The sequence below is a fragment of the Diospyros lotus genome, chromosome 3 (genome assembly GCF_014633365.1).
Source record: "Diospyros lotus cultivar Yz01 chromosome 3, ASM1463336v1, whole genome shotgun sequence".
In the NCBI taxonomy this organism is placed as follows: Eukaryota; Viridiplantae; Streptophyta; class Magnoliopsida; order Ericales; family Ebenaceae; genus Diospyros; species Diospyros lotus.
Genome location: NC_068340.1, coordinates 9,392,994 through 9,409,135, shown reverse-complemented (window position 1 = coordinate 9,409,135; position 16,142 = coordinate 9,392,994). Strand labels below are relative to the sequence as shown.

The 16,142-nt window shown below is 38.3% G+C and overlaps 1 protein-coding gene across 3 annotated transcripts; it reads right to left on the bottom strand.

The window, feature by feature from the left end:
* Positions 1-3,520: 3,520 nt before the first annotated feature.
* LOC127797309 (protein ESSENTIAL FOR POTEXVIRUS ACCUMULATION 1-like) lies at positions 3,521-16,142 on the bottom strand. 3 transcript variants are annotated; one of them, XM_052330107.1, is made up of 12 exons: positions 15,854-16,142; positions 14,284-14,346; positions 14,067-14,140; positions 8,926-9,786; positions 8,739-8,832; positions 8,452-8,616; positions 7,632-8,366; positions 5,342-7,558; positions 5,174-5,243; positions 4,698-4,840; positions 4,482-4,615; positions 4,054-4,202 (listed from the first exon to the last, which is right to left on the bottom strand). In XM_052330107.1, the coding sequence occupies exons 1-11, from the start codon at positions 15,927-15,929 to the stop codon at positions 4,515-4,517; spliced, it is 4,599 nt and encodes a 1,532-aa protein (XP_052186067.1). In that variant the 5' UTR covers positions 15,930-16,142; the 3' UTR covers positions 4,054-4,202; positions 4,482-4,514. The 3 variants fall into 3 exon arrangements, with proteins under 3 accessions (XP_052186064.1, XP_052186065.1, XP_052186067.1); XM_052330104.1 differs by lacking the exon at positions 4,482-4,615 and having other exon boundaries at positions 3,521-4,202; positions 4,692-4,840; XM_052330105.1 differs by lacking the exon at positions 4,482-4,615 and having other exon boundaries at positions 3,521-4,202.

Sequence of the window (16,142 nt, the reverse complement as noted above, 5' to 3'; positions counted from 1 at the left end):
CCAAGAAATAGTCGATTAATGTTGTAAATCCAAGGACTTGACAAATTTCTTCTAGATTATTATACTCAAATATTTTTGGAATTAATTGAGTATTATTTTTTTCACCACTCAACTATAACATTTACATAATCAATTATCATTTCAATTATAACATTTATATATATATATATACACACACAAATAAATTAAAAATTCTTGTGTATCACACTTGCAACACCAACACATGAAATTTCGTATCCGAAGTCTTGTTTAATTTTATTTATTTTCAAAATATTCTTTAACATGTTTTATTTTATTTGAGAACTAAAAATTGACTCTATTAATAAAATTTTAACTCATAACCTTTAATTGAAAATAAACTCATTTTATCACAGCATTAAATTTTATTTTTTATTTAAATTTTGTTAAAAAATTCTAAAACTTACATTGCAATGGTCAATTACCATCAAATGAAACTTCCATCTTAAAATTTTTTAATTTTTATTAGCACGAATTACCTCTCTAATCAATTAAAAAGTTAGTGGAGGTTCGAAACTGTGTGGCCATTTTGAGTTTAACCTCTCTAATCTACATGCATGTTGATTGTCGCATGCGCCTCTTCTTGTTTCATTTCCCGTTTCTCGTTCTACATTATCTATCTATCTATCTATCTATCTATCTCCTACTGTACTGTACTGTACTGCTTCATCATTTGGATTTCTTGCTGCAAACTCTCACCCAAGCCGGCCCTAGTGTAAGGTCAAATAGGCAGCTACCTAAGGCCCCTAAATGGCGCCACTTTCAAAATTTTATAAGTTTTATATATTTTTTTATTTTTTAATAATAAATACTTTTAAAAAAAATTAAATATAAAAACACTAATTTTATATTTCCTTCCCATACTCTCTCTCCAATTTTGTACCGTTGTCTGCCCAATTTTAGCCCAATTTTATAATGTATTCACAGTTCTCAATTTTTAAACCCACTCATTAAACTCACTTTTCACCTTCCCCTCCCCTCTCCTCCCTCTCAAAATCCCAATTAAACCCACTTTTCCCTATTCTCTTTCTCTCCTTGTAATCTGGGTCCCGGGCTCAGTGTGTTCTTCTTCTTCACTTCTTATTCTCACTTCTCAGTATCCCTTTCTCTCTCTCGCGCTTACTTGCTTGCTTGCTTACTTCAGAGTTCAAGTTTCAAACTCAATTTTCACAAACTTAGTGTGATTTGCAGCCTCGCTTTAAGCCTTCAACTTCAATCTCCAAGCTTCACCGTTTCGACAAACTGCAAACAGCAGCAACAACATCTGTGTTCGGTAACTTTGATTTTTTTTACTTTTAACTTTTATTTTTGAGTGTATAACATATGTTGTTTTTCAAGTTTTTGTATTCTTGTGTGGGTATTTTTTTGGCTTTAATTTGCTAATTGTTGTGTTGTGATTATTGATTAACAACTAAGTTAGCTCTCTTTCTTTTATTTTTGTTACTTTTCAACCAGCATGTATCTCCAACCGTTTTTATTTGACATAGATGATTTGAGATGGAATCTAATATAAATTTATAATACAATTTTCATGGGTCTAATGTAAATTTAAAAAAAAAATTATTAGGTTATTTTTAATATTTAATTAAATTACTCATCTAATTTATAACTAATAATTGTAATGATTGAATTAATGTAAGTCTACCAATAATATTTTTTTACCCATGAATTTGATGTTGAATACAAATTTAGTAAAATTAAATGATGTTTTCAAATTTTTTTTAAAAAATTAATAAATAAAAATAAAAAATTATATCAATTATATAATTGATTGAAATAAAAAATTAATAAATTTTGTAGTGGATTGAACTTCAAATTTTTTTTTTAATTTAATGAAACGATGATTTTTTTTTGAAAAAATATGTATTATTTATTTTTTTATAAAAAAATTAATGCTTCTTAAAACCCTCGAAATTTTTTTTCACCTAGAGCCCCCAAATTAGTTGGGCCGGCTCCAAGGTAATATTGTTTCAGGAACTTTCCGTAGCATCCTTCATTGTGCGATAAGAATGATTGAATCAACTTTGATGAACCTACGTGAACTTCTCATGAGTCATCCATTCTTGAGTTACTTAGCTCAAACACACTTAATCCGTAAGTTCTTTATTCACATTTAGCCCAAACAATATTCAGTTAATATTGTTTCATTTCTTACTATTCTCGATATATATATTAACTTCTCTAAAGTCCTTTTCTTAGACCTGACATTGGGCTTTCAGGGTATTACATTCTTTTCCCCTTGAGCACATGACGTTCTCGTCATGTGACCTTACAACTGGTTCCAGATCTTCTCTTATTTGAGAGGTTGTCATCCTAGAAACTTGTCAAGAACCGCTCATTATTCAGGCCCTCACGCCCCAGCACCACTCCTCGCCCTCATCGAACCGCCTTCTCTAAGGGCCAACTCTAATATCACATTGACATCTTGCATCGAGCGATAAGAATGATCGAGTCAACTTACCCTAATGAGCTTATGCGAACTTCCCAAGGGTCACCCATTCTTAAGCTACTCTACCTCAAGCATGCTTAACTCGAAAATTCTTTATCCACATTCAGCCCAAAAAATATTCCATTAGTGTTATTTTCTTCTTTATTATCTTCGATATATATACTATCTTCTCTAAAGTCTCTTCTTATATCTAACATTGGACTCTCCAAGTATTACACTTTCATTTATTAATTATTCCATGTAAAACAACCTTCTTCCGTTTTTCTGAATTAATTAATTAATTATGAATAAAGCTCACTTTTTGAAGCTTATCCAGTTTTCTACAGGACACAGTACAGGTGTCGAGTTTACTTGCAGCACAACTTATTTGCTAGCTTCCGTCCTGATTACAACATCAACTGTCATATTAAATCTTAATTTAATTTCACTATGCATGATGGTCAATCCTTTACATGAATTTTTTAAATCACCAATATTTCCATGCATGGTAATACCGTTAAATACGATAATCTGCTCCTGATGATAATAATTGTCCTAACACAACTGGGCTGGGCGGGCCGGGACGCTAAGGTGATAGGTTCAAATCAAAATTCCGTGCCCTATATTCAGGGGGAATCCCCGAAAGCCATTTATATGCACCATTGATGATTTGTCCCTAGCAGTCTCCGGCCAAGCCATGCAGCTCTCTGAAGAAGAAGGGACCAAGAAACCGATTAGACATCTTTTCTGCACCACAAGTAATTGTGCGAAATTTATAGGATCAATAGATAACTGCAGATATCATATCTAAAATGGCACGTAACAACTACTACTACTACTACTACGGCCCGGAATTCTGATATGCTAGCTGCTAGCATAAGGAAGTAGAGAAAGTTCTGATGAATGGCTTTTGCACATGAGACTGAAAGGCCTACATTTACGCAAAAAATTCCTTCAACCTCCACCCAATCAATGGGTGCATGGATTGAAGAAGTATTCGTGGCTTTCACTTCACTTAAAAGATAGATACGCATGCCGAGGCCACTCAAAGAGATGCAGTTTACTTGCTTGGTATAATATAAGGCGGCTTTTTGTATACATGATTCTCTCATCCGACGGACGGACCACTTCAACTGTACCTACGATATATGAGTGTTAACACTCAACACTACAAAACCACCCACTAAATGACTCATGAACAAGCCGCATGCTGAATGAATGGCTTTGATTTCTAAAGACAAATTCTGACGACGCCCCTACATCATCACAAATTAACTGAAAATTATGGGGGCTGGGAAAAAACAAATAAAAGAATATCTAACTGACAATACTTTACAGAAACGATATGCATTGCTGTACAGCTTCTAGAACAAACATGAACGGTAAAACAGAGCTCTACTAAGATGAGATCGATAGGTCTAATCTTCTATACGCTGTATCTCACCCATCATGATGCGGTTGCTTGTTACCTTGAATCCTAGAAGGGCTGGGTCAATTTGCCTCCCTTTCTTCCCTTTCTTTTTCCCACTTCGGCCTGCCTGTGTTCCATCAGATGACTCCGAGGCTCCCACTGCCGGATTCTCTGCCTGTGCAGCTGACTTCTTAGCATTGCTTTTAAGCATGTCAACGAACAACGGTTCTGACACATCGGTATCGCTGCAAGATGAGCTCCGTCGAAAATGAACATCTTTCTTGCCAGACGCTACGATGTCAGGTTTCTGATTTGCCAGATATCCCCCTTGCTCCCGTCTTCCACCTAATAAATTCATAATCAATCGAGACTACTTTGAAACAAATGCCACCAAATGAAGGAACTAAGAATAAGTAGCGTAAACAACATTTAAAATAAATAAGAAAGAGATGAACAACCCATCAAATTGATTTATCTACAAAACCAAATCTCTTTAAGCCATTATTATTCACTGCACCCACTGTAAACATTTTGAATCATTTGAATGTTAAGTTTTGGTGTGTGTGCATGTGTGCGCACGTGCGTGTGCGTGAGAGAGAGAGAGAGAGAGAGAGAGAGGTGCACCATTTTCCACAAAGGGGAGAGCACTATACTTGCTCATCCTGCAATATCAGCAAAAATGAAAAGTGCCCCTATCCCAAACTGAACTTCTATGATTGGTAAAAGCCAGGAAGTGCAGTTGCATGAAAAGTCATGATCTGAAATCAACTTGCCCCAACTCCATAAGACTTCAAATTTAACAGAGACATAAAGACATAATGCAAATTAACATACCTTCACCTGTAAGTGAAGTTGGAGGAGTTTTGCCTCTGACAACTGGATCAGATGCCTCAAACAACTGCTCCTGGGATGAGGAAGTCCGTGAGACCACTGGACGTTTCAGCAAAAAACTCTCCAGGCCTTTGGATGCATGGGCTGGAACCCTGTCAAAATGAAGAAATGCATACTAAGACATGGAGAAGCATCACATACTTGGTTAGATATCCCTTCAACTAGAAAGATTAACAAGCATCATTGTGAATCACAACATAACAGATCCAGTAAAGAACCATGAAAAAAGAAAGTAACAAAAATTTGAAATTTTAAGCCATGGCTAGGCAGAAATGCTCTTTAACCCCCTCTTTCCTCCACCCCCCAGCCAGCCCCTGCTGGGGTGGGGCTGGGAGTTGTGTAAAGTCCAAAGTGAACCGAAAGATGTTATGTCTTCACAATCTAAACATTTAGAGTTGGTGTAATACATCAGAAAGAATACTTACTGGTCCTTAGCAACCTCTTCTGTGAAATAATCAATATCAACTTGATCATTGTGGAAGGTTGAATTACCCCCTGGAACCAATTTTATAAGAGAGCATCATTCATATGAAATCATCAACAAAGGAAACCTGAGAGCAAAATATAAGAACAACAATAATAAAAGATTTTACCATCAATGCCAAGTGAATTATGCCTGCTACTGGCATGAATAGACATTTCTCCATGGTTCAATCCTGCCTTCTCAGCCATGCTTTCTTGAATATCCAAAGCTGCCCCCTTAAACATACTAACTTCACCTTTGAATCCTTGCATTTTACCATCCATGTCAAATAAGTCTCTTTCTGTGGGGGGTTTAGCAATCATGTGAGAGTTTGCATAAATTGCTTGTGGGTTGTCATTGATGACTGAAAAAAGTCGGTCTCGTTCACTAGGCACTCCGGAGTTGGATCTAAGAGGTAGTCTATCACTGCTTTCCAAAACACTGGCCTTCTCATTGGTTACACCACCAGAATTAGAGCCATAAGGTCCAAGTGAGTTTTTACCTGCTTCTCGATCTGATAAAAGACTAAAGGGTTGATTAGAAGTACTTGTTGCAGAAAAGCGACCAGAAGGCAGCCTTCTATCATATGATAACCCAGTACTCATATTTAAAGAATCAGTTGGCTGGTGACCAGAATTTTGGTGGAGAAATTCCATCAGGAAACGCTTTGAGCCATCATTGTTTGTTCCAGAAGACATCCAAGAACTTGAATCTTTAGAAGACATTTTAACTTCTAGCTCCCTATTTTGTAGCTCAGTATTAAGATGCATTTGTCGTATCTGAGATTCCGCCCATTCTCTCTGTAGCTGACTATCTCTATTGTTTTCAGACCAGTGGCCCTCGATTACATCAGGATGTGGGGCACGAAATTGGTTAGGAATTATAGGGTGCTGCGAGTGAAGATCAGAGAATCCACCCACTTGAGAAGCAGAATGGATTCGTGCCCTTGGTTCTTGCATATCTAGACCATGACCATGTACCAAAGCATTCATTACATCAGGATGTGGGGCACCAACAGGTAAAGACATTGATTGCTCAAATGGAATTAAGCCAGAATCATAAAGGCCTCGCTGGAACCGATCATGTATAGAAAGACCTCGCTCAAGGTGGCTCAGCTGCTCTTCCAGAGATGGTCTCTGTTGTTGCTGATAATAATCTAATGGGCTAAGCCCCACAGAGTGAGCTCGAAGTGCACCAGGAGGAGGTCTGAGGAACTGATTGGTTTCCTCAACAGGCCAGATAGAACCAATACGCCTCCCTTCATCCATCTCCACACGCGGTCTCAACCCTAGAGGCAACTGCCTTGGGTGCAACTGCCCTTGTGGAAGAACCTGATGTTCCAGGGATCGCATCTGCCCTTGATTTGACAGTGACACAAGTCCCAATAGATCCTGTTGATGCCCTTGATGCAATGTTTGACCAAATTTTGCCTGAATAAGATGCTCAAGTGATGCATCAGCCTGACTTGGAGGAGGAGCACGCTGTTGTAGTTCATGTAAAAGTTGCTGCTCCAGCAAAACCTGATTGAGAACATTATTGGTTCTAACAGTATCAATGCGAGACTGTCCGGGGACAGAATCATGCATTTGATTTTGCAGTATTTGCTCAAGAACCATCTGTTGAGCTTGAGACTGCTGTTGCTCTTGCAATAGCAATTGCTGCTGATGCAAATGCTGCTGTTGCTGCAACTGATGTTGAAGCTGAAGTTGTCGTTGTTGCTGCTGCTGCTGCTGCTGCTGCAGCTGTAGTGCCAGAAGGTGTTCCAGGTCCGGCCCTGCCTGATTAGTCAGACGGTGGTGCATAGAATTCTGACTTGGCACCTGTTCCAACACTGACTCATTCAAATGGGAATGGCGAGATGACAGCTTACGCTGGAGTAGTTGAACATGTTGTGCCAAAAGTTTCTCCTCTGGGACATCAAAATGGATGGATTCTTGATCCATATGTGGCAACCGACGAGGATCCATGGCACCTTGATACAAGCTCGGACCAGGAACTGTATTTCTTCGGTAAACATCAGACCATGCTTCTGCATCATGAGTCGAATCATTAAGTGCGCCAAAAGAGTAAACTCTTCCTGTAATAGGGTTGACAAGTTGATCCTGATCACCACTGCTAGAAGGTACGTTCGATGACTGGCCATGCCTTGAGTAAGTGCCTTCAAGTTCAGAAAACAACAACCCAAAAGGATGCAATTTTTTGTCACTCTGATCCAGAATACCAGGTTCCTTAAATTCAAGTCGTACAGAAGGATTCCCTATAGGATTCGCAGAAATATCACTTATGCTTGCAGATGTATTCCCTATAGAACTGCTACCACTTCCAGGTCTCCCAGGAAATACAATCTCTGCACAGAAGGAGATTGATAAACAACATAAACCCAATAAAGACAGCAGTACAAGACAAGAAAAGTAACTAACCTTCATCTTGAGCAAACAAATCATGAAAGTTTTGTCCATTCGTATATGGAAGTTGTAACGGACCTTCATGCTCAGAAATTCTCGACTGAACATGCTGCATCGGTAGACCGTCAAACCTATTTAAACTCCAGTGGTGATCTTCTACCTTAGGACCAGATTTCTCATCCAAAGCTACAGGCTCTTCTACCTTAGAACTTATATCAGTATTATTGGCATGTCCATCTATAAACTTCAGATGCGGCATGAGGTCACCCAACTCTTGGTAAGGTGTTCCCTCTGGAGCATCTGCCAAGCGGACTGGTAGATCAGTCCCGAAAAAGCCTTGCTCAAACCATGAAATGATGTCAGCACCAAGAAATGGTCCTTGGATTTCTCCTTGAGGATCCTGATAGTATAAGCTCAACTCCTCAGGCAGTATACTACCTCCTAATTGATATTCACTGTGGCTTCCATGGAGGTGCTGTACATTGCCACTCCAACCCTGCCCAGTAGATGGAGAAACAAATAGAGAATTTGAATCATCCAGGAGCTTGGTAGTGAGTCCAAAAGCAGCAGCAGAGACAACATCCTTCAAAGAAGCATGCTTGATGAAGGTAGCATCTGCAACTTTAAGCTGAGATGCATTTACATCATAAAAACTGTTATTGTTTGAAGTTGCTGGCACCAGTTCATCTGCATTCATCCCAATAGCAGCTGCATCAACTTCACCTTCTGCTTCACAATTAGCATCTCCTCCTGGAAACGAAATATAGTTCCATTCACATGCCAAGAAAAAGAAAGAGAAATACCATTAAGGGGTTGAACAGGGTTTATTACTGACCATCTGCTGAACTCATTTTAGCATCACCCTTGTTCAAGATGCTGTAAATATCAGCCTGCCGAGTATTATCATTTACAACTCCACCAGAGGCATCAACAATCTCATCAGATATATATGAAGACAAAACACCCAGTTTTCCATTGGTAAGTTCCAAGTCTCTGACATCTGTAATGAATGCTTCCATAAGGTTTAAGAAGAAAAAGTGTGTACAAGAAACATATAAGACAAAAATGCATAGGACGCAGCACATCCATAAATTAAAGTAACTGTGATTTTAAATTGATCACCTGTGACATTATCAGTTGATCTGCCCTTTCTAAATGGACTGTACACTACCCCACTACTAGTTATTTTTCCCTTCCACAAATCACCAATGATAGCCTGAGAACATTGCAGAAACGGATTTAACCCTTCAGTGGAAAAGCACAAACATAACAGCTTAATGAAACCTGGCAAGCCAATTCAAAAGCTTACCTCTTCATCGGTGTCAGGGCTGACAAAAGCCAATGGTTCAAGTGCAGTAACTTGTGTTATAGGAGGTATTTCCTCCATCTGTTCAGGCATCACAGCAAAAGATGGATCAACTTTTTTCTTCCGATAAATATCAAGAAGTTTCCCCCTTGGGTAGCAAAATGTATCAGTCAATGAGCATAGTTTCCCAGGGACACTCTCTGTCCTGTCAAATTGAGTAACACCGAGAGAACCCACAGATGGAGGTCTTACAACTGCAACACTCGATCTTCCCCGTCCTAAAGTAAACCCTGTAAAAGGCCCCTCTGCCCTTCCCCTCTCAGATCCAAACCCAGGTGCAGCGCGGTATGAACCTGGCCCACTAGAATTTCCCTCCATCCTATGGCGTGGCCTCCACTTGTCACGAGAATCTGAATCACGCTCGGGACCAGATCTGGGGATGCTTCCTACAAATGATTGGCCATCATTGTTAGTATCATCCTTCTCAACATCTGCCCTTTTCTCAATCCGAGATTCCTTATCCCTTTCTTCAGGACCCCACCTAGATGACCACTTGCTATCACGCCTGGCATCATGTGCAGAACTCCGATTACCAGCATCATGCCACCTATCAGTAGACATAGCTCTACTTTCAGTGTTGTCTCTAACCGAAGTGTTCTCAACACGGCGATCAGTCTTCCTGCGATCTCTTCTGCCAAGCAAGCTGGTTTCCCTTTCTTCTTCACGCCAGCGGCGTCCACCATCAGTCTCAGTTGCAATTCTTCTCCAATCCTTTTTGTCCTCAGGAACATCTGGACGCCAGCCCTCCTTCTGATTAGGATCAGCAGAATTTCCAAGAGAAAGGGAAATTGGTACACGCACTTCCTGACAACATAAGGTGCAGCAAAAACATACACATATAATGTACTCAACCATAGAAAGACAATATCAGAACTAAAGCATAAACCAATAGAAGTTGTGGGGAAAAAATTGAGTCACTGGAATCTTCGCAGCCTAGTTTAATTGTTCTTACATCACTTATGAGATGATAACTTGTTGAAGCAAAATGGTTACAGCAAAAAACTGCAGATATGCATGTCAGAACAGCAATGTCAGACCAAGCCAACTGTTGTTCCTTCGACATTGTTAACAGAGCCTCAGTGACAGATTTAGGTTTGGTCTCAATTGAAAGGATCCAAGCTCATGCAAACATGCCAGCTCATGCTCAAAATGTGTCCTCTAATAATAACCAAACAAGCTATTGTCTTATGCCACAAAGGTCAAGCCAAATGAAACTAGATATCTCGTGTAATCTATTCCATGTAGAAATAAGCTTCATCCTAACAAGCGAGGTGTTTGAAGACAATTTAGAGGGATTGATGTCTAAGCTTAATCAATTAACCTACCAACAATATTGGTCAGGCTTAGTTGAGAACATCATAGTTCAGCCTTCCAGTTCCCCCCCCCCCCAAAAAAAAAGCAAAAAAATAATAATCATTGAACCATAAAAAAGCATGTTTTTAAACCTTTCATTTGCAATCATGTTACAAACCCAAATTCGGCGTCCAATTATATAAGCATTTTATGTGCAGTCCAAATATCACATGCTAAAATAAAAGGAAGCAACAAAAGATGAACAACAAATAAATACAATTAAAAAAGAGATGAAAAGAAGAAAACAGCACACTACAAAATCAATAAAATGTTATCATGAGTGCATCAATGGATCTAATGACTTCATAAACTTCAGAAACTTTTTAAATTTAGATCTTATTGTGTCCTAAAATACAATAGTAAGAACACACCTCCAAGAAAGTTTCTACACAATTGGATGAATTTTTCCAAAAATAGATTGTAAAATCCCAATTCCATCCAATTCAATTTTTAAATTTGTTTTGTTAATTAATCTGCTTTCTTTTGTTTTTTAGCATGTGCGTGGCATAAACACTAATTTTACACCAGGTTCAAATCCATTAAGAATAAGTCATATGAAATCAAATATGCCACAAAAAAAAAAAGGGCGAAGTCAGGGAAACTAACAGTTTTTCATTACAATACAAGGGGGAAATTGATCTTAGAAAAGCCAGAGGAACAAAAATGCAATTTAAGTATCTTAACTTTCTTTTGTACCTTATACACTCTTGAACGATGGTCCATCAATTCATTTGAAGAAATGCCTCAAATGCACTTATTCTTGTTTATTCCTGACTGTTGTTCCCTCAATTTTTTCAATAATAATTGTCCTCTAAATTTCAAAACTCTTATTCAAACCTTCTTTGTATACTCTTATTTTAATTTATTTTATTTCTTTGCACACATGTTTCTCTTTTAAGGGTGCTAAAATTCACTTTCTAATACATTTCTTCATTTACATGCCGCTTAGAAAGAGAGAGAGAGAGAGAGATTATTTGAGGTGAGAAGCTGCACCTGGTGTCCTTGGTGCAAAGATAGTTTCATCAACCAATATGATAAGGCATCAATATCGTTGATTATATTCATGGCAAGTCACAGCTAAGAAGGTGTGTTGCAAGCACCATTGTCGAGAACCACTCAAGAATAGGCTTTCATTAGCTAAACTGAGATACTGAGAAAGACATTCTTGATGATGTGCACAAATAGTTCAACTAGTAAAGTCAATGAGGTGACGTGAAAAGCTTCTTATTATTAGTGAGCACAGGATTCTGGTGAAGATTTCTGACAACTGAGGCAAAGGAAGTAACAGATCATCTATATCATCAGCCTAAAACAAGAGCACTCAATTGAAAGTTCCATAATCTAAGCCTAGTAGGATCACAATGACCTATAAACAGGGTATCACCTATCACCCTTAATCAATTCCAGCTCAAATCCAAAAGGGATAGAATATGGAGATATATTCACATTACTCAAGGATGGCACACGAGATGATAACGTGTACCACTAGCACAGAGTTCAAAATTGTATCAACAATGCAGAATATGTGTAATAAACCAAAAGATCATAAAGCAAAAGAGAGGGACTATAACACCCCCACCCCCCCAGCAGGAAAAGAAAGGAAGAAAAAGACAGTTGATCCTCAATTTATTCCTACAACATGCTAGAGTCTAGAACATTAGGCGTATGGTGATACTGATAACAAACTAGATCACCATGGCGTACATGGACATACTAGTGTAATTATAGCAACCTGCAAACTAAAAAAAAAATATGGGATAGAAACCCAACTGATAAGTGTCAAGTAGAAACTAAACAAACCAAGACAATCTGCTGATAGAGTTGTTAAAAGCACACTTAAGCAAAAAGCGCAATTCCAGTTTTTTTTTTTTTTTTCCTCATCAAAGCAGGTGAAAAGCGCAAATGAGATAGCCCAGCTTAAGCACACAAAACGAGGGCTCTTTTATTAAGCTCATGTTGTACTCATTTATTAATTTTAAATTTTATTGGTATATAGTTTAAAAAAAAAAGTTGTTACTTTGCACTCTAATACACCAGGATTTACCTATCTATTACATAGTTTTCGAAGGCGCAAGGCATATTGAGACACAAGGTGAAGTGCAAGCTTCAATCACATGAGGTGCGTATATATTAAAATATGTATAGAATACATCATATATAGTAGTATTTTAATTCAAAGCTAAAAAAGAAAATACATATCTACTCTATTATAATGTAAAGAAACAAAAAAGAACAGAAAAACTTAGTTGAAACAGAAAAGAAATTAGTTGAAACAAAAAGAGAAACCGAACAATTATATATTTTCAATTTAATACTTAAATATGAATTAGTTGAAAATAAAAAGAAACAGAAAACAACAAAAGACAAAAAAATAAAGCAAAACAAAACACACAGGATGCAGAACTGTGCACAAACAGAAAAATCAAAAAAAAACAACAGCAACTACAAAACAGGTCCCTGGAGGATGTTTGCCTGCCTCCGTCAACCATGAGAAACAAATCATGTGACCGGCACAGTGTCCCACACGCCTCCACACATGGACCTGTATGTCAGCGCATGAGATGCGCCATGAGCATCTGAACTGCTGGCATGTGAGAGCTCTGGCAACCATCCAGTGACCACCAGCAGCCTCCCCCTTGCCGATTGACACGTACATACTCTCATGTCGACAAGAAATTAATTCTACAATGACAAGTTGAGCAAAAGCATCTGAGATTCACTTAAAAACAAAGGCTTTGTTTAATCCGAGATTTTCTCTTTGTATGTGATGTGGGTAGCAAATTTTTCACATAAAAAGGCAAAGAAGACCTTTTGATCATCCGAGATTTTCTGTGCCCGTGACGTGGGTAGCATATTTTTCACATAAAAAGGCAAAGAAGACCTTTTGACTTCACACAAAAAGAAGAAGCTTTCAGCTTTCCTTTTGAATTAGAGTTTAACGTCTTTCTGCACACTTAGTATGCAGTGCACACCTCGTGCCCCTTTGAAGCGCCTTTTGAAGGGTGCTGCAACTTGGCCGTGCTGGGGCACACAGGGCTGCAGCCCTGTGAACCTCTCGCCTTTGACAACTATGATCTATTATATAAATATCTTGGAGGGCTGTAGAAGAGAATGATTCAGTGTTTGGTCATGATTTTTAAAATGTGGCGTTCCTTCCAATATAGCTTGAGCTCAATAGCATAGAGTCAACATTAGAAGCAAAGGAGGCAATATAACAATCAACAACTAGAACACCAACTTCGACTTCTAGTTGACAGTCAGTTCTGGTAGAAGTCAATTAGATGGCACTGATGAGGAAGACGATGAGAACTATAACTCCAATCATTAAGATGACTTTCTTAATCTAGACTAAATCATTGAAAAAGAATTAATAAGACCATCTTCTGTTCCCTTTTAGCATGAAGTTTCATCTTAACAAAATTATCTAGTAATTTAGTAGCAGTTATTATATTACCTCTTTATTTTTCTTAACATTTGTTTGTTTCAATTAAGCGCACACTTGGGCTTTCACTTGACCATGCTTGGTTAGAGCCTTTAAAATACTGAGTCTGTAGCAAAGACAGGGAGCTCACCACAAGTATCATGCAATTAAACAAGTAAGTTCAATTTAGAAAATCAAAGCAATGATAAAATCAGCATTTCCTCCATAGATATAAAATGATATAAAGAAGCATTGAACAGTATTGTCATATTTAAAAAACAAAGGTGCAGTGACTAATCATAGCACTCACCATCTTTGTCTCACTAGGTTTGGAATAAAGCCACTGAGGAGACAAAGGAATGCTGCTTTCTGATGCTGCTTGATCTGAAGTAACAGCAACGAACATGCACAATTTCATGAGTTCAAACATAAGATGGAGAACAGACAGGGAATGCAGCAAATAAGGATAAATTGTTCCATAATGGAGAAAAAGACTAGATGATGCAAGATTGCAAAGCAAACCCAACCTTTTGTATCATCAAGCAGCCCCATCACCCCCCTTTCATCATCATTCCTTCCTAAAGCATCCACTGTAGTGGCATCAACCCAATAACAGTAAGCATTTATATACATTTCCATTAAGAAGTCCAATTGAAATTATACAAAATAAAGATGAAGCCGGTATCATTATCGGGGTGGGGGTGGGGGGGGACCAAAAAAAAAACAGCAAATTATTGTCCATATAGATATTGCAACTATAAAACTTCAATGAGACAAAGAACTCCAAAACTACCACATAGCATATTAACCTCCCCAGAGTACCTTTAGAACAAAACGAAAGAACCATAATGCCATGGTAGGAGATGTCACACAGAAAAGGCCAAACTTCCTAAATGAATTAAATAACTGTGCCTATTGCTAAACTGAGGAAGACAAGAAATGATGCATTAGGGTAGTGTAGATCTAAAATACTCTTTATCAAGGGTACTGTCATTCACACTCCAAAAATTGTTAACAGCACTCACTATAGTGGAGCATGCTTAACACTCCTGGACTGGAACTAACATTTCCCCAAAACTAAGCTGCAGTGGATAGAAAAGGTTGCCAAAATTAGTCATAGTGATATACTCAGAATCTTCAATATCGTGAATATTAGTCAGAAGTCCATAAAAAGACAAGAAACACGTGCTTAACGCTCCTGGGGCGAAATAACATTTCCCCAAAACTAAGCTGCAACGGATAGAAAAGGTTGCCAAGATTAGCCATAGTGATAGGCTAAAAATCTTCAGTATCGTGAATATTAGAGCTCGTCCTAGTCAGAAGTCCACAAAAAGACAAGAATCACCTGCTTAATGCTCCTGGAGCAGGAATGGCATTTCTCAAAACTAAGCTGCAAGAGATGGAAAAGGTTGACAAAAGTAGCTGTAGTGATAGGCTAAGAATCTTCAATGTCATTAATATTAATGAGCTCGTCCTAAAAAGAAGTCCATAAAAAGACAAGAATCGCCGCTTATCACGTTAAAGTTAACGAATTGTAGCCAGGGCATTATGTCTAGACCAAATAAGCCAGGAAATGCCCAAATTAGCAGCAGCAGACACCATATCAGATAGGAGAAGTGACAGTGAGTTAGTTAGCAACACAAGATACTAGAAAATGAACAAAAACACCAACTCACAACCTCAAAATCTTATAGCCGCTCCACTTGATTGCCTAAAGAACAAATAAAACAAGAGAGAATTCGTAAACCAAAAAAATGCATATAATTTCTTTCCTTTTTTACACAATTATTGGCAGCAATCAAGCAAGATAACCATTACAAGGTAGGGTTCACAAATGAAGTACAAACAACGAAAGAGAAATTATCGTGAATAAATTATCCGAAGACAACCAACTACCAGGCAACTGATCTGAAATGCCATTCTTCGAAGCCCTAAATTCAAAATTTTACAAGTATCGCCAAAAAAAAAAATTATATACATTCAGATAAATAATCCCCAACGGAACATTAACCACATAAGGATCAGATCAAACGGAGTAAAAACCTAAAGGTAGAGGAAAATTGGGGCAAAAAAATACACGGAGCAGTGAGTGAGCACCTTTGGGGGTCCATGACTGATCAGACGGTTTGGATGAAAGGAGATCGTCGGGAAGGTGGAGCTTGCCTTCAGCCATCCGACTGTCGAGATAAGTCCCGAAGTCGAGATCGAGAGCAAGGAACGGCACTGATCGTCGGTCAACGATACGGAAATTGCAGAGGCGAGTGAATGAGATGAGGAGATGTGAGGTTCGAGATTTTAGAGATTTCTAGGGTTCTAAATGCTTTCGCAGATCACTTGCAGAGAGCGAGAGCGAGAGACGAAGGAGGGGAAAATGGCTGGGGGTGAG

Bases quoted from the DNA above. Each gene is read 5' to 3' on its own strand.
- LOC127797309 (XM_052330104.1), bottom strand. From the start codon at position 15,929: ATGGCTGAAGGCAAGCTCCACCTTCCCGACGATCTCCTTTCATCCAAA. The intron at 14,141-14,283 runs GTTGGGTTTGCT...CTGTTACTTCAG, and splicing joins GCTGCTTGATGATACAAAAG to ATCAAGCAGCATCAGAAAGC. The intron at 8,833-8,925 runs GTAAGCTTTTGA...CAATGTTCTCAG, and splicing joins GCCCTGACACCGATGAAGAG to GCTATCATTGGTGATTTGTG.